This window comes from Fusarium solani (assembly GCF_023522795.1).
Source record: "Fusarium solani strain SB1 chromosome Unknown bctg00000011, whole genome shotgun sequence".
NCBI classification, from domain to species: Eukaryota; Fungi; Ascomycota; class Sordariomycetes; order Hypocreales; family Nectriaceae; genus Fusarium; species Fusarium solani.
This window is the reverse complement of record NW_027072149.1, coordinates 420,193-441,357: the sequence shown is the minus strand read 5'-3', so window position 1 is coordinate 441,357 and position 21,165 is coordinate 420,193. Positions and strand designations below refer to the sequence as shown.

General features: G+C 49.8%; 7 protein-coding genes across 7 annotated transcripts; 3 read left to right on the top strand and 4 right to left on the bottom strand.

Annotated features, from left to right (window-relative positions):
* Positions 1 to 1,675: 1,675 nt before the first annotated feature.
* MRS44_015174 (uncharacterized protein) lies at positions 1,676 to 4,783 on the top strand (the record flags this gene model as incomplete). The annotated part of the gene is made up of 5 exons (XM_065619096.1): positions 1,676 to 1,938; positions 1,989 to 2,302; positions 2,670 to 3,009; positions 3,292 to 3,410; positions 3,459 to 4,783. 5 exons carry the CDS (start codon positions 1,676 to 1,678, stop codon positions 4,781 to 4,783), a joined length of 2,361 nt encoding a protein of 786 aa, XP_065475168.1.
* A 468-nt stretch (positions 4,784 to 5,251) lies between these two features.
* MRS44_015173 (uncharacterized protein) lies at positions 5,252 to 5,553 on the bottom strand (the record flags this gene model as incomplete). The annotated part of the gene is made up of 2 exons (XM_046281650.1): positions 5,252 to 5,323; positions 5,380 to 5,553. The coding sequence occupies 2 exons, from the start codon at positions 5,551 to 5,553 to the stop codon at positions 5,252 to 5,254; spliced, it is 246 nt and encodes an 81-aa protein (XP_046126114.1).
* A 614-nt stretch (positions 5,554 to 6,167) lies between these two features.
* On the top strand, positions 6,168 to 8,478 carry MRS44_015172 (uncharacterized protein; the record flags this gene model as incomplete). The annotated part of the gene is made up of 4 exons (XM_046271613.2): positions 6,168 to 6,422; positions 6,474 to 7,376; positions 7,430 to 8,209; positions 8,260 to 8,478. The coding sequence occupies 4 exons, from the start codon at positions 6,168 to 6,170 to the stop codon at positions 8,476 to 8,478; spliced, it is 2,157 nt and encodes a 718-aa protein (XP_046126113.2).
* Positions 8,479 to 8,589: 111 nt separating this feature from the next.
* Positions 8,590 to 12,904, bottom strand: MRS44_015171 (uncharacterized protein; the record flags this gene model as incomplete). Its single annotated transcript, XM_065619095.1, has 6 exons — positions 8,590 to 9,340; positions 9,389 to 10,199; positions 10,250 to 10,585; positions 11,089 to 11,218; positions 11,263 to 12,258; positions 12,308 to 12,904. 6 exons carry the CDS (start codon positions 12,902 to 12,904, stop codon positions 8,590 to 8,592), a joined length of 3,621 nt encoding a protein of 1,206 aa, XP_065475167.1.
* Positions 12,905 to 13,871: 967 nt separating this feature from the next.
* MRS44_015170 (uncharacterized protein) lies at positions 13,872 to 14,465 on the bottom strand (the record flags this gene model as incomplete). Its single annotated transcript, XM_046281649.1, has 1 exon — positions 13,872 to 14,465. One exon carries the CDS (start codon positions 14,463 to 14,465, stop codon positions 13,872 to 13,874), a length of 594 nt encoding a protein of 197 aa, XP_046126111.1.
* A 2,354-nt stretch (positions 14,466 to 16,819) lies between these two features.
* On the top strand, positions 16,820 to 18,088 carry MRS44_015169 (uncharacterized protein; the record flags this gene model as incomplete). Its single annotated transcript, XM_046277572.2, has 1 exon — positions 16,820 to 18,088. The coding sequence occupies one exon, from the start codon at positions 16,820 to 16,822 to the stop codon at positions 18,086 to 18,088; it is 1,269 nt and encodes a 422-aa protein (XP_046126110.2).
* Positions 18,089 to 19,167: 1,079 nt separating this feature from the next.
* On the bottom strand, positions 19,168 to 20,256 carry MRS44_015168 (uncharacterized protein; the record flags this gene model as incomplete). The annotated part of the gene is made up of 1 exon (XM_046277571.2): positions 19,168 to 20,256. One exon carries the CDS (start codon positions 20,254 to 20,256, stop codon positions 19,168 to 19,170), a length of 1,089 nt encoding a protein of 362 aa, XP_046126109.1.
* Between the last annotated feature and the right edge of the window lie 909 nt (positions 20,257 to 21,165).

Genomic DNA, 21,165 nt, shown 5'->3' with positions numbered 1-21,165 from the left:
TTTCCCGCTAACTCCCGCCCCTATGCCCGAACCGTGCACCCCATTCAAACTCACTCCGAAGAAGGTAGCGGGTGTTGGATTGAAAGATGCTATCAAATGAGGCTGATGTGACTTTATAAGTGAATTCGTATATAACTTAATACAGGCAGGAGTGGAAGATATGGGTTGCCCGCCAAACTGCTCTCGATGGGACTTTTTTGAACAAAGGGGTCCGAAGCGCCTTTATGAAGAATTACGCAGGAGTACATTTCTATAATTTCACTAGATATAACGTACATGATAAGCGAGTGCACCGGACAAGTGAGTGCACCACTTTGAAAGTTCTTAGGATTTACACCTTAATTTTTAATCTCTTTAAAAAATTCTCTAAAATTAAGGAAAAACCTTAAAAAGCTATAATTTTAGATTTTGATTATATAAAATGAGAAAAGTATTTATTATTTTTTATAAGTTTTTTAAAAATCCCTTAGTAAGCTAGTTTAGAAAAACTCATATTCGCACTGTATATATAGCTATTTCTTTATAAACGAATTTTTTTAAAAATATTAAAAAATCATTTTTAGATATTATATAGAGTTATATTTATAGAAATGCTTTTTTTAACTTCATAGCTATTTTATAGCTATTTTTAGAGACTTAGGATTTTGTGATTTTAGGTTATACAGTATGCTGGTGCACTCACTTGTCCGGTGCACTTGCTTATCATGTACGTTACTCACAAGTCCTTTTTGTTTTTAGAATGCACCAGTCTATTGAACTCGGCAAGGACGTCCAGAACTAATTCAGACCGCAGGGCTTCGAATGGCAGAGAAACTGGCTCAAGTGCTGAACATGCCTAAATCGTGAGGGACACCGAAGACTCCGGCTCATCACACAGGGAGAAGACCACAAGTGTGCTAATCAATATCATTGGACGACCTTTGCCTTGGCATTCCGGTCAGCATGCAGCCTGTGGAGCCAATGGCAGGAGAAAACACATTTGTGATAACGCAGCCTGGTGACATCTCCTAGCCACGTCATCTCATTTTCAGCTTCACCATACTGGCCGTTCTTGATCATAACTTCGACCTTATTGCCAAAAGCATATTTATCCTAGTGACAATACCGGCTCATCTACCCACTGGACGGCCTAGATCTTTTCTTCTGTTTCTCTACGAATCGTTGATAACATATATGACTCTAAGAAATGAATGAGTGCTAATTAAGTCACCCAAAACAGTATCAAAAGTACCCTACCCATGAAAGGGTACGCAGATTACGGGCCCGGCCAGCTTTGCGCCAATGTGGGCTCGACTGACACTTGGTGTGGTCGTGCTCCGACCTCACAATCGTCAGTTGCTCGAGGTGGTAGCGATGAGGGCATGTCTGCTGCGCCAGCGACCGAATTTTTGGGTGTTTGTTCGGGAATGGGACCAGGACCGACACCTCCAATTGGTGATCCTGGAATTGAACTGGACGGCAAATATAGTCGTCAGCTCACACCTATCCGTCCTAGGGTTCGCCTTCCCGAGATTTCGCACCTAGTTAACTTTCCAAAGATTCCCCCCATACCAAGGCCTGGCGGTCCTGTTGATCATCCCAAGGAGTCTGCCGAGGACTCAGGATACGGATCAATCGCAGAAAGAGCCCGCTTTTCCAACTCCAAGCCAAAAGAGGAGGCGGGGGGAGAGCCCCGATGCAAAGCACGGGTGTCGATGATGATGCCGAAACCACGTACTCGAAAGCAACCAACGAGCGTCCCGCCCAGACACATGATTTCGTGCACGAGCTGGCCAATGATATCTACGAGAAGTTGAAGCTCTTTGTAAACCCCGATGACTGGTCGCTGGTTTCAAGGTCACTGCCTGAACTTCTGAAAGCCTTCGCTATCAGGATTGGGAGCGATGGCGCGTCACAGGCCAGCCGTGGTGTCATGTACACTATTCATAAAGAACACCGGTACACACTTTTGTCGCTCGGCACGTTTATGCACTGACACCATAATCTAGGAATATTGCCAATCAGCTCAAGAATCTACTCCTTGACCCAGTTGAGGACCTTGAAGCCCCTCGTGCCGATGGCGATACGGATCTGGATATCATGTCCCTGCAAGACAAGATGGACATGTGGCATAAACAGACCCCCATGCAAGAGAGCGCACCCGAGAGCAGTGAATTGTTTCAAAACGTCACAGACGACGATTCGAACATGACTGCTTCGCTCATGTACATCAAGATGGTCCTGGAGAGCGAGCACTATCACTGGCTGATTCAGAGCCTGAAGACAGAGTTGTCACTCGACCGGGGCAAGACCGAGCCCTCAAGTGAGAGAGTATCCGTGCTCCAACAGATACTTTCAATGTTTCCACGGGGAAGTATCAGCAAGAAAAGGTACCCAGCCGACCACCATGCTGTCTTTCAGTTTCCCGCGCAGCTAACGAGGCGAACGTGGCGAACTCGGTTCCTATTTTCCCATCCCCTTGTGGTTACTCCTGATTGCCAAAATCTCCAGTTCACCGGTATCCTGGCCTATGTAAACCAGACTTGGCCATCATTCGGCGAAGAAGTTCTTTCCTTCTTTGAGAGGGCGTTCGAACATTGTCATACCAGACCGACTATACGCTCGAGTAGGTCTACCTTGTTCCTGATTAACCTGTCTCAGTTTGAAATTATCTACTAATAACTTCCAAGCCTTTCTGGCCAACAACGCACAGTTGGATAAGCTTTTTGACCCGGCATGCTTACTCATTAGAGTTACTGGCCCAGCTTACTCTATTGCTGAGGTTGGAGAAGAGTTGGCCTGGCTGGCAGCTGCTATTTCTAATCCTCCATACTCAATTTATGACGATGTTGTTCTTAACCACTCGTCGGTTACCTGTCTCGGCAGTCATTCCGGCGCCTCCTACCCACCACAGTGGAAGAGTCAGGGTGGCCTGGATAGACTTTTCAGCACGTTCCCTGGCTTGGGAGGCCTGGGCCAGAATGACGAAGATGCCTCACGCTCAAAACATCCAGCCACATCAAATGAAGCGTTTGTCGGAATCCAGATAGGGGTGTCTCATGAACACGGTCATCATCCGAAAGGGCAATGGGGAAGCCTCTGGGGCCCCTTGCTGGGGTTTCACCCAACAGTCGTTACGGGCTATCCCATAGCACGTAAGCCTAAGGGGTGTCCGGGCTTTGAGCTGTCCTATCCGTTATTGCAGTTTGCGCGAGACACAGGCCTCGGCCACCATGACCGCCTGAAAGACAGTATCATCCTTGCAGGAAGAGCCAATGGTGTTTTTTATTGGCATGAAAAACACTCCTGCAGGTGCTCTACTAATCACTTCTTGGACACCCATGGAGACGACCTTGACATGGAATTGTCCGACAGCGTCTTAGCAAATGGGCGGCATGTTATGTGTCACTGCGAGCTCTATATGGAGATGGGTGAGTGTCACCCCGTTTTTGCTTTTCATTCGCTAAAATGCTAGATAGAAGATGAGGAGACCTCCCCGGGATCGAGCTCCAATTTGAGTAACTCTTTTACTAGTGGCATTTTATCTGTGTCAAGCGACTCAATTGATGTCGACCGGAAAGAGAGTGGAGGCCCTGGATTTTACTTCTTCAAGGAGCTGCTTCGGCATATCATACTGGAGTATCTGTCCCAAGCACCTATCGACGGCGGTTCTTCTACAAGCGACTTGAGACCATTGCCATTAGGGGCACGTTCATCTACTTCACATGGTGGCTCTTCAGGGCATATCAGACCTCGGAAGCGTCATCGAGGGAACGAAGAGTCAGAGGATGATGAGAACGTTCTTCAGCCAAGGAAAAGCCCCCAAGGACCGCCCCCTAGTTCTTTGGAAAAGCCAAGATTTCTGGCTTGCCCATTCTGGAAACTTGATCCCGACAAGCATTGGGAGTGCTTTTTGAAAAAGCTGACAACGGTCAGTTACGTCAAGCAGCATTTGAAAAGACGACATACTCCTACTTTCTACTGTCAGAGATGTTTTATGATATTCTCCAAGAAAGACCCTTGCGATCAGCACGTTTTCGGCAAACCCTGCGAACCTCGCTCGCAGGCAAGCTTGGAGGGTATCTCAATTGAACAAAGGGATGCCGTCTTCAAGAAGTCCAAAGGAACAGCGGTTGAGGAGCAGTGGTATGCCATATGGGACATCCTATTTCCGGGCGAGAGTCGGCCGCTCAGCATCTACGTCGACACTGACCAGTCGCAAGACTTCCTTATGCTGCGCGAATTCAGTCAAACCCAGGGAGAGTCAATCTTCCGTAAAACCGTACGCGACAGTGGAAAAGTGCTAAGGACGGATGTGTCAGAGCAAGATGTGAGAGAGATATTCCGTCGAGCGATACACTTGATGTTTGAGGGTTTTCTCCAGCGCGAACACCCAACCCCAGCAGAGGCTTCGTCGCAGGCTAAAGGCCTTGTTTTGAACAACTCAGGGCCACAAGGGGTCATAACGGACAACGATAGCGGAGTGATGCTGGCCTCTCACTCTTCTCATGGCTCCAATGCCGACCACTTGGCGATCACAGCGATACCAGAGAACAACAACGGAGGAACGCCAGCAATAGAAGCCATCGAATCAGTGGTCCAACCTCAAGCGGACCCCGTCGATTCTCTACAAGTACTGGAAGCCTTCAACATAAATGTGCAGGAGGACTGGGGGGTTTTGAGAGACACGGAGAGTGTTTTCACAGGGGCAAACTGGGACGAATTATGCCATAGCATGTTTGTTCAAGGTGACGCGGCGGAGATTGATGCGGGTCTAGGCTTTGACACATCGAGGCAGTCATGAATGAAGTGGCGACTCAAATCACCGCTTTCTGTAGGCAGATTAATTCGCAGTACAGGTATTTTAGAAAATTATTTTCTCTTAACTCGAGTCATTCATTATGGAAATATCATTTCTTGAATAATGCCATGAGAACAAGATCAAGCATTGAGTAAACTAATTGCTGAGAAGTGAAAGTGCCCCTTGCGAAGCGTTGCTATGCTCCTGGCTCTAAAACAGGAAGAACGAATGTAAAATCTCATCACGCTAAATAATCCAAATATCCACCCAAATATCATAACTCATGGCAGTATATATCGTAAATGAAGGTCGTTTCTCATGGGCATTGCGCCGTGATGATAACAAGACGCGTCGGCTGACATTATCGTCTCGAGGTGGAAGGAAATGGGACCATGCAATTTGTGCGATTGTAGATTGCAGGGTGAAACGTATTTAAGAGATGAAATATCTCGATGTAAGTGTTGTGATGGGTCACATGCACAACTGAAGTTCGTCGATGGAGAGTCTGCGTGGCGCGCGGACGCTGTAAATGTCGTGGATTCTCTGAGGACAATATGTTAGATGGCGCATCACATTTGCCGGTAGTGGGATGTACTTACGTGAACCTCATAGTTTCCTTCGTTGAACGTTTTCTTCAAGAAAGTGACGAGTTTTGTAGGGTTGATCCTCCTGCCGTCAACATCCTGAAAGTCGTCGACATCGTCGTAGGGCGTCGTGTCGGAACCGCTGGTGTTTGTCGATTTGAGCGGAGGACGCTCACTGTCGCGAGACATTTTTGATGTGATGCTTGGCTCTGTTGTTTTTGCTAGGATTAAGTTCTAAGTACTAGGCAGCGTTGGTAGGACTTTTATCGTTCTCAGCCACGGTGGTGAGGCAGCTCATGGGCTCACGTGTGTTCGGGGAATGGTCCCTATTCGGGAAATGAATTTGCCATCGTGACGCGCAACGCGAAGTGGAAAAAGGGCTGACCTATCATTCTTGCTCAGCCACACTCAGTGGTCCCGTCGAGAGGCACAAGAGCTCAGCTTATTGGTTATACTGGTTCAACCATGAGCCACCCTGCTGGTCCAGAGCATCGATTGGTCAACTGAGGCTGTGCTTTCACACTTACCCCTGCCTCGGGGTCACTCCTCCGAGACTCCGTACAGGGGTCCTGGAGAGCAATGACCCCCTGCGCCTCGAGTCTCGAGTCACCAAATGTCTCACTCCCTCCCAATGAGAGTCCGCCTTGCCAGGCTGAGAGGGCAGCTGAGCCTGTCGGATTACCGCAGCCTGATTGCAAATGCCCTTTAAATTACAGCGCCCCCTTGCGACCGACTGGTTGCCTCGGAATTCCCGGTAAATTCTCGATCGGCCCATCCTTGCCTGGTCTTACCTTGCTGTCGCCATGAGAAGCTCCCACGACAGCCCCGGCCCTGCAGGCGATGCACTGCTAGAGGTGCCAGCACAGCACTCCCAATCAAGTACAGACAACGATGGACAACCTGTATCTCGGCGGAGCACTGCTTCTTCGACGTCGGATCTAGAACCGCTGACAGACTCGGACTATGAGTATGACTTTCCTCCGACCGGAGTCATTATCCACATTGAGGGGACGCCTCTCAACAACCAGCCTCAGATTCAAGAGTCAGACTCTGAATTAGTACGTATTTTTAAACCTGACTCACTCACAAGTCAATTAACAACAGCTTAGAGAGACATCTCAAGACCCCCATCACCCAATCTCTACGACAAACGCACCAACGACGACATCGCCCTCGCTTCAATAAGAGGCAAAGGACTACCGACTCTCAGCCCCGATCAGCAACCGGTTCTACCGACAGACCACAGCGAGGTCTCCGATCTTGGCGATGGCCTCGACGATACTAGGCCGGAGGAGAGGTTGTGTGAGTGGCAAAAAGATCGCCACCCCGAAGCTGCGCTACACGACCTGCTACTAGCCGAGTATCGCAAACCGCAGGCGGGGAGCAAGGGATTCATCCCCAGGGGCCATATCAGGCGGGTTCTTCAAGAGCACGACGTGAGACAGGAGATCGTTGACGCATTATCTGGGCCTTCCGGGCCATCACAGGCCATCTTAGCCAAGGCCAATGAGTACACGAGACTGATCTGTAACCCTTCGCCTCACAGACGGTCCAGGCACGGAAACAACTCCAAACCCGAGTCCTATCTCAAGATCTTTGCCATTTTGGTACTCATAGAAAGAGTCTCATCGATTGGCGATTTTATCAAGGAAGGTGTTGATGACAGTGCGCTCCCCTTACGAAGAGTTGAGGTCAAGTCAGCGAGAGTACCAAGATTCGAACTACGACCGCGACCCCAGGATTCGAGTCGGCTTGCCTGCTTCAGAAGGTGGAACCAAGTGCAGCTCATGCAGTTTGATGATTGGCAATGGACTGTCATGGCACCGTTCTTCTCTCGTGCGGTAGACGGCAAGGTTATGAGATATCGGTTTCCGGATTCTACGATTCTGCCGTTCTCAAAGGAAAAGAGACAACCCGGAGATCCTCTTGAAGAGCAAGAGTTTGAGGGAGGGTTTGGTAAGGTTTCCAAGGTGTACATCCACCCTGAACACCACAACTTCTACGATGGCAGGGTATGTTTACCTCCCTCTATTCCCCCGTGTTTATCCATTCTAACACCTCGCAGTCAAACGGTTCGGCCTTTGCTATCAAAAAGCTCAAGTCAAGAAGTCTGGAAAAGTACAAGGCCGAGTTCAACATGCTTGCCACATTCTCCAAGACCGAAGACCCTCACCTGGTCCCTCTAAGAGCTGCATATCGTCTTCGCAACGCCTGTTACTTCATCTTCGACTGGGCTGATACAGATTTGTCGCGGTTCTGGACCTTTATGGAACCCAGGCCGCCGTTTAACAAGGATACTGTACTTTGGGTAGCCAGGCAGTGCTATGGGCTTGCGAATGGTCTGCAGACTATTCATCGCTATGGAAGCATTGAGCAGAATGCATACCGGTCTTCGACGACAGCTGATTACGAGGCTACTCCTGGTCGGAAGTTGTACGGCAGGCACGGGGATATCAAGCCCCAAAACATTCTCCTCTTCAAAGATCCCGAAGACCCCGAAGGTAGAGGCATTCTCAAGATCTGCGACTTTGGACAAGCCGAGCTTCATTCAGCTCACAGCAGATCCAACCGACCAAACACGGACGTCGCCATCTCTCTATTCTATCGGCCGCCCGAGTGCGACATCAAGGGCGGCACAATCAGTCGGTCATATGATATCTGGACTCTGGGCTGTCTGTATCTCGAGTTTGTTGCTTGGATGCTAGGTGGCTGGAGTCTGGTCACAATTTTTGCTCGGCAGAGGGCAGGACCTGATATTCCTTGGGCTCCTCAGCTAAGAGAGCATCTCTTCTTTGACCGGCTAGATGAAGGCAGATCAGCCCAGGTCAAGTCATGTGTTGGAGAGGTAAACATACACTTTTTCTCGCTGATAAACTTTCACTAACGATTGTCTAGTTCATCAACTGGCTTCACTCTCACGCCAAGTGTAGTGATTTCATCCATGATTTTCTTGATATCATTGAGAAGGAGTTACTAGTAGTTGAAACAGCTGATGCCGATGGCCTCAAGCGCCTGGGGTGTGGACCGCTTGCTACCAAGCTGCACAAGTTGCACCAAAAGTGTCTAAATGTCCCGGGCTATGCAGACGAGCCGAATCCGATTCGGTCTAACTAAGCGGATAAATGGGACTTAGGGGCTGGGTACATAGTTGGCTCAGTGATAGATATCGCGAGTCTAACGATACCATCTAGACGTAGATAACATAATGACACCAAACTTCCGTCCCTAACAAATTCCAATGTCAGCTGCCGGTCGAGTAAAATCAATCCAGCTTCCTGGCACTTTGCCAGCTCCCACTCTCTCACACACCCATGGTCCAGAAGACGGCTTAGGAGACACGAGAAGAACGAAGTGAAACTTCTCCTCAGCTCGACCTGAGCCCTTATTTATCCCAACAACGACGCAGAGCACCTTTCGTGGGGTTCCTTCGTGATCAGAGACTCTGTCGTAGAACTCCTCAAGATCATCACCATGGCCAGGAACTAGTTCGTTGGCCTTGGCTCTAATCTCCATAGTTCTGCTTTGTTCATCCTTGAATGTCAAGGTGTGCCTTAAAGGAGACTTGAGACTGCTTTCCCAGTCTACTGTATCGAACGGCACAGGAATGTAATCCATCTCACCCTTAACAGCCATCCAAGACCAAGAAGGCACTTGCTGTCTGTCCGCCGGGAACGAAATCTTCTCCATAGAATTCACAGTCACAGCGCGTCTCCACAGTAAGCTCCTGTGAAAGAGACTTTTGTCATCCAGGATGCCAAATTTGCCGTTGCAAACGAAGCCTCGGCTAAGTCTCTGCTCCAAACCGTTCATTGCCACGCCTCGATCTTCGGGTTTGGAAAAGGCGAGTCTGGAGTATGTTTTGTAGAGGTCCTGATAGTAGAGGATCTTTTCACCGTGAGAGGTATCTCGGTCGGCTCGAGGAGAGTGGATGGCGATTTCCGGGAAGTTGGGGTCTCCAAGGAAAGCCGCAAGTTCACTGAGACACGGTCAGCGATAGCAGTATGAGAATGAAGGGTGCACTCACTTTTTCATGCGTGTTAGAGTCTCGCATCGAACGCCGTTGCCACACTCCCAGTAGATCTGCTTATCGGTAAAGAAGATCGTCCGGCGAGCCAAGACCCTCTCCTGAAGAACCCAACCTCTCTTGTTCAACGGTCCTTCAAGAACATCGGTATTGAAGTCATCCAGAAACTGACAAACGTAAAATGGCGGATCTCGGCCGTTCCTGAATGTCGCAAATTGCCTCGAATCAGATTCAAGCCTGTTCTTGAGAAACCCATCCCATTGATCTCTGGCACAGCTCGCAGCGATGACACAGTAGGCAGAACTGAAGACATCTTCCATTTTCTGAGACTCGGTGTTGAAATCGCCATCTGGGCCTTGAATGATGCAGATGGAGTCGATCCAGAGATATCGAATGCCCATGTCACGGGTCATGGTGACGGCATCTTTGAAGGTGTCTGGGAGCTTGTAGAAGTCGATATTGTTGAGATGGGCGGCGTAATTCTGGGTCGTGGTTCGGAAATGGTTGCTGGCGGTAGGATCTCCCCACTGATGAGACAATGCAATGTACTTCAGGTTTTCAGTCTTGTCATCGGGCTGTGTCTCGTACAGCTTGATCTTGGAGCCAGGCTGGCCAATGTCGATGAGCCTGGTGGGCAGTTGAAAAGCCTTGCGACTCCCAGGTCCGTCTTTTTGAGGCAACCCTCTACACTTGGGGTGGTTCTCGTCGCATTCTTTTATCCAAGTGTTGATCAACCTGATCTGATATGGTGTTCTCGCCGCCTCGGTGACCTGTGGAAGCCCAACCTGGAGTGAGGCGGGCAGATTCAGGCCTTGCACACTGTCAGTGTATGGGATCACATAGAAGATAGGGAGAAGTTACCAGGGCCACTGCAGATAGAGAAGACAGGAGGATCACTCTCATTGAGTTTCATCACCGAATCAATCCTATCAAATCTAGCCGAGGGAGAATAGCTTTCAAGATACTTGCAGGCCTCCCACCTCATGCTGCAGAACTGACAGTCCTCTTGGCGCACTTTGAGCTCTGAAAGATCATCCTCGATGTGAAAACCTGTGGCCCAAAAGTCGAGGTCCTTGCAGCTGTCGCAGAGTTGCTCGGTTTTTTCGTGAGAGAAAGGCTCAAGTGCAGGGCTATCTCCTGCGTCAATAATTTTGAAGGCGAAATCGTTGTCGACAAGATAATCCCAGACATGAATGTCTAACTGTATGATGATTGATGAGCTAAAAAAAAACCCATTTAATAAGTAATGGGGGCACACACGTTCTTTGACCCGTTAGTTAACCCTCAGCTATAGCTAAAGGAGATATTTACCCGCTAGTTTTGACAATATCAGTCATTGCTCTCGATTAAGGGATATGAGTAAGAGGACTTACGTGCTTATCAAGTTAGCAACCACTTCCTTATGATTGGGAGTGAGGCATGAATCGCAGGTGCAGACACAACCGGGCCTATCTTACAGACTGCAATCACATATAGGTCAGCATCTACATTATGGTAAGCGGTAGCTTGTCTCACATACTGAAAATCCGGTTAGTTTGTGATCTATTTAAAACATGGACATGCTGACTTACATTCTTTGGTTGCGAAAATACGCATGGCTATGTTAGCACGTGTCCATCACTTCTCGGGATAACATACGGGCTAAATAGTTAGAATCAGTATGTCTGCAATATAACTACCATCATCAAGGTGACACTTACATGGCCTCTCATTTGTGCAATTGGCCTTATCAGCTGTTTGATCCGCTTCCTTAGCCCAGCCGAATCCGGACGCAGGGTACTCGACGATTGCTGCGCGTAAAGCGACGGTGGTGGTGCATTCTCTCGGTTCCTATCTGTTAAAAGGTAGTGAGGGTCCTTTTTGGCATTACCTACGATTAGATCCAAACGCTCTCTGAGAACCTGTGCTGTAGCGCGATATCGTGGCCTTGACTCGCTCAAGGAAACCCATCTGCTTGTAGGTCGCTCTCTACTGCTTGGGAGATGAACTATGAGCAGTTTGGTCTTGACGATATGAAGGAGATCTCCGATCGCCGTGTTGCGTGTGCAGCTTCTCGAGAGCTCCCCGAACCGCTGTACAATGAGAGGATGGAGTTGAGCCTTGTTGTCGGATCCGATGATGTAGTATGGTGGCTCCAGATCGTACATGGATCCCCACTGGTTCTTGATGTTGTACTCGTGGATGGATTCGTTGAAGCTCTTCAAGGCTTCCTTTCCTTGCAAAAACCAGACAAGAAACTGGAGGAAGATACAGCCCATAGACCAAGTATCGTAAAGGCGGGACATGGCGGGAGTCGTGTTGAGTTTCGGCACTCCGGCTTCAGGTGGTTCATATCGAGATGTCCCATATCTCGAGCTCGTAGCATTTCTTCGAAGACGAGTCTGAACTTGATGGTACTTGGCGAGACCCATGTCTGCGATTTTCATGGTTCCAATTCGCTTGGGGTCGTCTGATTTGAAGATCAAAATGTTGGCAGGCTTCAAGTCTCCGTGTCTAATACCGCCTGATGGCGAAGCAGGACGTCCCTCGCTTTCAACCGGGACGTTCTTATCGTCGTAGTTATGAAGCTTCTCAAGGGCCGCCGCAAGCCCACGCAGCTGCTCAAAGACATCCATAAGAAAATCCGAGCTGAGCTTTGGACTACTCTGCCAAAAGTCTTCGAGGCTGCCAGCATCGGCCCAGGGAAACAGGAAGTAGTGCATCGACCCTTTCTCGATGGCGGCGAGACATGGGATAAGGTTTTCGTGTTCGACTTTGCTGCTTCTAGCCAGCGCCAGGGCCTCAATGTCATAGGCTTTTTGGACATCGCCTTGCAACAGTTGACTGGCTTTGATCTCCTTGACCGCAATATTGGTACGAGAACTATTTCGCTACAAGACGTGTTAGGAGCAACGATGCCACTAAGAGAACATTACTCACCTTGAACAGCTCATCGTCCATATGGGCTCGGTGTACAGTGGCTTCATAGACATCGCCAAAGGTGCCTCCCTTGAAGGCACTGCTGACACGCTCAAGGGGAAGTATAGCGCTCTCCTGAAGTGAATGCATCAATTGTGGTTTGGTGAAGACCGGCACGAGAAGACCCCATTGGTCCGTTAGGAATCCTTCCTTTCGGACTGCGTTCCATAGTCTCCGCCCCTTGAACGCAGCCGACATGAGGTCAGCATGACGGTCTGGTAGCACCGGTAGCTTGTCATCGTCGAAGCCCACGTCTTGAAAAGTCTTGATGGCGTTGTAAAGGTCGAGTCCGCTGAGCTGTGCGAGGATAGTGATTGTGAAGACCTTTTTCGCTCGGGTTACGATAAAGCCGATCAGATTATCCAACGATTCTGGATCGATCGGGATATCGCTGAGCTCTTCTCGAATAGAAGAAGGAGTGATGAGTCGCTCAACCGAACCCTCAGGCAAGTACTTTTGTTCGCGGTCGGTGCTGATCTTGCTTCTGACATAGCTCGCAACGATACAATCAGCGAGTGGTATCTCACTCTCCGTCGCCGTTATCGATCCGTCCGACATGTTGCTTCCCTTACCCTCTGATGACGAGTCCAAGATGGCCCATCGTGTCCTACGAGCTCAATCAAGTCCTAAAATCACAGCCTGGTCTGAAACTCGAAGTTATTGTGGGGGACATTGGAGGATGCACGAATGAGGGCTTCAGGTAACCAGGCACAAGGACAGGGTAAGCAATGTCACCCCGCACGCTAGACCTGGTTGAGTCGTCAGCTGGAGCCTCGTCGACTGTTTGGGAGATGCCGTTTGCCGTATTGGCTTGCCATGATTGAGAGCTTACAACGTACATCTGCTGGACTGCGCAGAGGCTAGAAGCTTCACTTATGTTACTGCTGTGTTACCCCGTTGAGCTGCTCTGAAGGCGTCTTGTTCTCACTGAGTAGTTTGAGTAGGTGCCTAAGAAATGGAGGCATCCGGCGCGTCGCACACAGGGACCTAAGCCAATCATGGCTGGTCTCACAGTAGAAGCGCACTAAGGCCAGATCAATGTCACCTGAAACTCTTACCAGTAGCTGATAGTGCTCTAACAGTGGGGCAAGCACCTTCACACAGTTGGGACATTACCCAGGAGTACGATGAGTTGATCGACGTCGTGACGCAAAAGACTCGATATAGGAACTATTAACGTCACTATTTCTACTATGGAAAGCAAAATTCAGGCGTGGAAAGCGCATCTTATTTGTGCAACGTCTAGGCACACAAAGCAGTCAAGGCTGGCTGGGCCCGAGCATCCAAAAGATATCAACTTGATAATTCTCCTCATCTTAAATCATGTATATAGCCCAAGAGTACTCAGAGCTCCATCAATAGAGGGGCACAAAGAAACTTAATTATATATGATCCAATTACATCCACATTCCAGCGCAAGAAACTGCATGTGGCTGCTTCTCAGGACTCAAGAATTCTCTCCGACGAGTGCGCCGACATTCCAACAACAAACACCACCTCCAAGACATCTCAATCCTTTTGACATCTAACAGGTGTTGGTGTAACCACTGGTATACATGTCGTCGTCGAGAGGACCCCAGAGGTTCCCTTCCTCTCCAGTATAAGAAATGTAGCACCAGCCACCACTCGACATGAAGTCGAAAGCGATGCAGTTACCGGCATCGGCGCAGACGTCCATACACTGCTCAAGGGTCATCGAGTCTCCGTGGTAGGAGACTCCACCAATAGACTGGCGCCGGAGAATCTTGATGTGCTTGTAGCAGTCGGGATTGGGGGCAGCAGAGCTGGTTGTGGTGGCGGAGGCGGTGGTCGACGCGCTATCAGTGCTGCTGAAGGTAGTGATGGTGGCACTGGTGGTTTCTGCCTCACTGCCCAAGCTGGCAGTGGTGGACGCAATGTCGCTACTCGAAGTGCTGAGAGTCGCAGTAGTCGATGTAGCCTCGCTGCTCACGGTCGTGAGGGTGGCGCTAGTCGGTATGGTTTCGCTGCTGTAAAAGCTAGAGGTAGTGGAGGTCGTAGTCTCACTGGTGAGGGCAGCAGTGGTTCCCGAGACATAGCATGGACCGGCAGCCGCCATGCCCTCAGCGAAGGATAGAGTCAAAAACGAGCGGAAATCCATGATTGGCAAATGTCAAAATGTGGTGCAAATGAGTGTGGTGGTGAGCGAGCTGCCTGACACACGGAGATGCCAAGAATCGAGGTTTATGTATTCTCCTGATGGTTGGCCCAGATCTATCACCATCACACATTATTGTCAAGCCGCTGATTCTTGACCCGATAGTTCTTTCAAGCTTGGAGAACGGAGTTCAGAGCCGAATCGATCCAATCAAAGGTACCGGAAGTTCGGCACAAGTTGTGCGAGACTACCTAGGTAGTTTGCATAGGAGACTTGATGATAGTGGAGCAACAGCCACAATCAAGTGAACGACCTGACCTCTATCAGCCGGAAAACACAATCACTGTCAAGTCAAAGCTTCTCATCAGTAGAACTTGGTTTAGTGCCTATCTCATTCGCAAGTCGAACGGCCCCGAAAGCCACGAGGCTGATCTCACCGACCCCTGAAGCCACTCAAGCCTCAACAGCCACAACTGTTTGACGTCGTTGCTGAGTTCCCTTTGCTAAAATAACGCGTCATTGAGCTCTGGTCTCTCTATTCTCTGACTTCAACCATGAGACTCGGCCCTATGGTATCTGGAGGCCCCACTGAGTCATAATTCCTAATATTGAGAGACGCCAAGAGAAGCGACCGTTGAGTTGCTTATGATCATGGCTAACCCACATGGTAACGACAGTGAATTGACAAAGGGTGGATATGGTGCAAGACACGATGGCAGTACGAAGGTGGCGGAGAGAGCCAGGGGGGAAGTGACAAGCAGAGCTATTGAGATATTACAGTTCGTTGCTCGAGACGTGATTCGTTGGTGCGGAACGCGTGTGCCGTGCTGTGGCTATGGCTGCAAAGTGTACGATGAGTTCTTGTTTGGCTAGTATCCGGGGGTGGATGCCTGCTGCCTGACAGACAGCTCAGGCAAGTTGTAGAGGGATGAGATGCATAAATCGAAACACAGATTGTAAATATCGCTAAGCACACAGAAAAGGGCCAACTAGAAAAACAACCGCAGTAAATGCCGCGTCACAGAAAACGCATTACATGCACCTTTGTACCGTCCTTAAGCCATATTTCAAACTGTAAATTCACATCTTCCCTCTGTATTCATCTTGCGAGGTCCACGTCGTGGAGGAGGGTGGCTGAGCTCCACCGCCCTGCGCCCCCATCAGCAACCGCCCTTGGAGGTCGAGTCCCGGGTCTGACAGCCATCGTTCAATGCTGTTGTTGTATTCCTGCAATGAAAACAGGCAGCTTGACGATTGGCCATGGTTGCTGAGTCGGTTAGCCGGTGAGGGGAAGGGCGAGAGGGCAGGCACTGACTCTTGTGTTGTTGTTGTTGTTGATTTGGGCATGATAGAAGGAAAGCAGGCCTAGAGCAATGTGGCGTTTCTTGTTTTGTAGGGTCGTTGGAGTGAGAAAGAGGGGGATTTGAGGGCAGAATTACATCCGAAATCGAGGACGAGCAATCGTGTTTTATCGCTTCACAAATTTAACTTACTTGCGCTGGCATTCCACAATCGTGTATACAAGAGTCCGAATCTGTGGACGTGGTCCGCAATCGTGGACATGATGTTTGATGATGATCTGCGTCTGTGGTGGGGGAGGGATCCCCTGTCTCCGGAGTACGCACTCTGGGACACCATTGTTTGAACAATGGAGTCGTCTCGAGGCTACCGCCGTTCGAACAGTGACTCTGTCACTTGCTACATCAGGCGGGTGCCCGAGCCGAGGCACAGCCCATCCATCTACCGCTGACCGGGTGCCCGTCAGAACGGCCCGCCCCGTGGTCTCTACAAGCTAAGTTAACGGGTCGTCGGCTGTCGACTAAGGTTAAAATTTAGTGGCTTCAGCTCGCCGTGGCTCTCGTATCCTGATTGAATGTGCCTTGGCGCGATGAAATGGGGTGATCCGATGCGTCTGACATAGTTCACCACAGTCCTCGCCCAATTATTCTCCAGCGATTAGACGTTCGCGCGATAGAGATCCGAGAATGCGTGCTGCACTCCGCGCCTGCGGGCCAAATTCGTGTCCGTCCACGGCTGCGGACTGCCGGGGCGGAGGCAGCACTGCGATGAAATCGATATTAGCAAACCACAATCCGCAGCGCAGATCGATCATGGAACAAGTCATTCACAGTCTCGGACTGCCTTGAATGTTGTTTGATTCTTTGCAGAAATTACAAGACCGCAGATGTGGACTCAGTTGAGCCGCCTGGTTGCCTCATGGTGATAAAAGGCGCTCCATCTTGGTCCATCAAGCCCAAATCTCAAAGAATCTTCTTCTTCACTGCACCAGCCGGTTTCTCTCGACCTCTTTAAACCTTTCCCTTCATCGCTTTGAGGCTTTTGAGGCTGTTGGCATCATGTACTACCAGCCCCCCGCCAAGCTCCAAGACGGGCCTGTTACTCGCCTGTGCGACTTCGTCCTGCATCCCATTGATGCGTTCGCCAATGTCATTCGTGACCTCCTTCATCGCTTCAAATCAAAACGGCACAAAGCCGTTGTGGTTGAAGCATCGAATCAAGGTTCGACTTGCCACTCCAACTTGAGTGCGAGCGAGAATGTTGCTGTCACCACACATGTGCAGCCATCCCACCAGGCTGCGACATGTCTCACCTCGGGCTACGCTTCACGGGACTTTCTGGCCGGCTGCACCAAGGGCTTAGATTTGATCGTCTTTCAAGTTCTCGTCTCGAAGCTCCTCGCTATCACCATTCTTGTCCACAAGCTCCCTTTCTTCAACCCTCTCTTTACCCTCCTGCCGAGACTGTGCGACTTTGCACACGGCCATATTAGGACGTGCCCCCAGACCGACCAGTCTTCAAAAGCCCCGTCGCGCCAACGCCGCAGGGCCGAAAAACGCCAAGAGAACAAGGGCAAGCAACGCCAAGGAGGGGACGACAACGGAGACGACCCCGACGATGAAGGAAGCGATGGCAGCAGAAAGCCAGACGGCCTTCGATTCCCAATATTTGATTTCATGGTCAGGCTTTTCGACTGTCCTTTCCACAAGTTCGACCCCGTCCGGTACCAAGGCTGCAAGGGATATCTCCGCTTCTGCGACCTCAAACAGCACATTGAGCGACAGCACGTCCTCAGAGAAGACAAATACCATTGTCCAAGCTGTCGCATCGAGTTTGTCCACGGAGATGACCCCAAGGCGTCATATGAACGCCACATGAGGGCTCAAAGGCGCTGCTTGAAAGCGACAATCGAAGAAACCGGCGTGATCCTCCCTGAAGAGTACAACACTTGGAAACAAACCTTTTTGAGCTCGAACAATGACCCAGTCACCAAGTGGCAGAAAATCTGGCGCAAGATCTTCCATTGCGAGCCCCCTTGGCCTTATGTGGAAGACCTCGCCGTGACGATGATGTATAATTACTACAACGTAGCCAGCACGGCGTTTCCTCAGGCGATTTACGATATTCTTGAAAGCCATGGCTATTGCCCTGATGAAGAACTGGCCGGTGAGATTACTCAACAAACCATCGACATCCTCTTTCCCCCAAGACCCCCCCGAACCCTCATCCTGATCAGGCCTGGGATCTCCGACATCGAATACTCCCAGTATCGACACACTCTTTTTTCTCTGCAGCCCCGGATCCTAGCTGCGGCCAAATGGGGATGATGCAGACCTTTCCTTTGTTTTGTTTATGTGGTACGAGGTTATGAACCGATGAAGGTGGGCATGGAAGAACATGCAACGCGAAATGGGTCGTGAAAAACTCGCCTGGCTGAGCATTGGGTAGGGAACTGGGGGAACTGCTTGCAAACATTTTGGGCTATAGGGTGATTTCCCCTGTACACAGAAAAGGGCTTGACGCTCATCAGAGCCTCGTGTTCATCGTCTTCTTCAATCATCTGAAGAATGTGCCCGTCTTAGGGCTCATTTTTCGCAATGATTCTTTTATTCTTCAAGGATTTATCATTTGCCCTTACTTCTCTCAAAACCGCCTTGACAGCCTTCTCGGAAGAAGTGGGCTCTCTTCCATCTACCTAGGCTCTGTATGTATATGTTCTGCTAATGTGTTCTTTGTTATAGTTGAAGCCCGGCCTTTGATGAGATAACTAACCAGAAGACCGACCGTATATGTTCTGCTCCCCATGATTTTGTCTGTTTAACTTCTTGAATCGAGGGGGGAGCTGTACGATGTGGTTTGTTCTCAGATGTAATGTGCTTCTTATCGCAGGTAGACGAGGTTCTAGCTAGCTAAGAGTTTTAAGACAGAGATTATAAGGTTATATGGACCAAAGCTTGTCTTTTCCAACCACCATGATCTCGTTGCTGTGAGCTTCAATGCTTAAGAACTTCCTAGTATGCTACTTCCACTACCCAAGCAGGTAGAGGGCGGATATAAGCTTACATAGGAGGTACGATGTGAAGCAAAAGTAGTTGCTCATTATGCGAGTTTAGTGTAATTATACCATCGCCGCATTGTAGTTGATATCTATTACGAACACAGATAAGATCTAACCCCAATGGCGGGCAAGTCGTCAAACTAGGCGGTATTGGGTTCATATATTATCCAATATCTACCCCCTATGTACAATCTTGTTTATCCTCCACTTACCATCTCTCCATCATTCCCAAGCCTGTCAGAGATACCTATGACTAGCGTATAATGTGTTCAGGTCTGAGATAATATAAATCTCATCTCGCGACCTTCAGATAGGTCCAAATTCTGCCTTGAATCTGCTACCATCCAACTAGCAAGCCCTGGTGGACGAAGCTCTCTCAATGATCTCGGTCAACAAATCTTCCAGAACCAAGTCACACAGGGCATCGAGCGCTTTCTCGTCATTCTCATCGTGTCTATCGAGATACCCTCGGCTGCTCAGGAAATCTGACACACATCGCCACCCGTACATGTCCCAAAAGTCTCGGGCCATGGAAACTTCCAGTCCGAGACCTTGATCAAGGTAGGGTGAGTGGGGCGGCTGCGAGGGGAAGACGATTGTCCATATCCATCGCCAGCGCTTTCTCTCACTGAGATACCATTTGTCTTTTTTCCACAGCATGGATCTTTGATATTGATCAATCCCGTCCATGGGCTTTGGATCCAGCAATTGACACTTTGCATCCAAGATATGACTGTCGCGACCGATTGGTGTCTTGAAAGTCTCGAAGCATCTCGCGCAGTAAAAAGGCTTTTTGTGATGGCGTGCGAGATGATGCTTAAGTCCCTCGATTGACTGCGAGTTGTACAGGAGGAGACATCGCTTGTGTTTTACCGGGTCGGACTTATAGAAGGGGCAGGCTTGATGGAATTGTCTTGCCATCTTGCGTTGGCGAGAGAGCACTACCACCTCTGGATCACTGGGATCCTGAGCTTCTTCGACCAGCAAGGGCTCTGGCTGCCACTTGACCACCCTAGACCGTGTGCGGGATGATGCATCGTACTCAACCAAAGAGCTGAACTCCTCCAGTTGGGGATGTGCCAATTGCAGGAGCTCCGGTCGGAATTTGTGCCACTCGTGTTCATGGGGCAGAGTATAATGTTCAACCTGATCTTCATGCTCAGAATCGCTTTCACTACTGCTGCTTGACGAGGAGGAGTCCCATTCGTGCTCTGAAGATAACGAAGAGGGTGTGGCGGATGCCCTAGTCTGGACAGGGGTTGCCGTCCGACCCAACCTTGGCGATGGGTATGTACGACGCCTTTCTAGGTGGCGTGATGCCAATCCACGTGCTGGAGAATTTCTTATTGCAACTTGCGCGAGTAAGTAGCCGGCATTGTTTGATCCTTGATTGGTTGGTGCTGAGCGAGGGGTGTGAAGTTGCGTTTGGCGTGCCATGCTAGTAGTGCAGGGATGCTTCAGAGGAGCAAACAGGGAGACAAGAAGCCGCAGTTGGCAGGTTCGATGTTCGAAAACTGATGTATATTATGTCTCTGTATTAATTGACGTTCTCGAGGTTGTTATAATGTCGTCTTTGAGGCTCTGTTTATGCAAGCGGAACTTTGCGAATAACGAGGCAACGAAAGGCAGACAAGGCAACGAGGCAAGCCACTCTAGACGACACCAAGGAAGACCAATGCTGGTGCTTACCCTGCTGGGCGTTGGGCACACAACTCCCGGTGGGCCTCATCGACACAGCTGTGCGTATTCCATCTGTGCACCAATAAGCGCCGAGACATGTCCGCAATTGAGGAGCGTTTTTGCAGGTCTCGCGGCATCTCCAATCAGCTTCCTCTTGGGCTTGATATGAAGCGCCCATGTCCACAATCGCGGAATGTTCACTGGAGACGCGTCAAGTCGGCTTTGTTGGGCGAGCCGCGGCAAGTGACTCAATAGGTTGTGATCGGTTCATTCATACGTCAGTTTCAACCCTTGGTCGTGAGACATTACATGTCCCTGAGGAGGCGCCCATTGTGCGACCGACTGGCGATGAGATGTTGACCGCGTGTGTGGAATTGTATCATGCCATCGGGCGAGTTCTACGGGGCATTACGCCGAGTGGTCAAAACTTGTGTAGGTGATGGCTGGCGCCTATTGCCTTTTACTACACATGTATGGAGAATTTACTTTCATTCCTCGTTGTGATGAAGAATCTGAGAGGAGCTGATCCGCTTGGATACGGCTGAGAAGGTGGCTGATCATGGGCTTAGATGGGAGGAGGGCAGGCCTCCCAGCCAGAAGCCGCTGAGTGAGCAGCACGTCAGATTGTTGACCACAATGTCTCGGTGTGATCAGAAATACTCAATC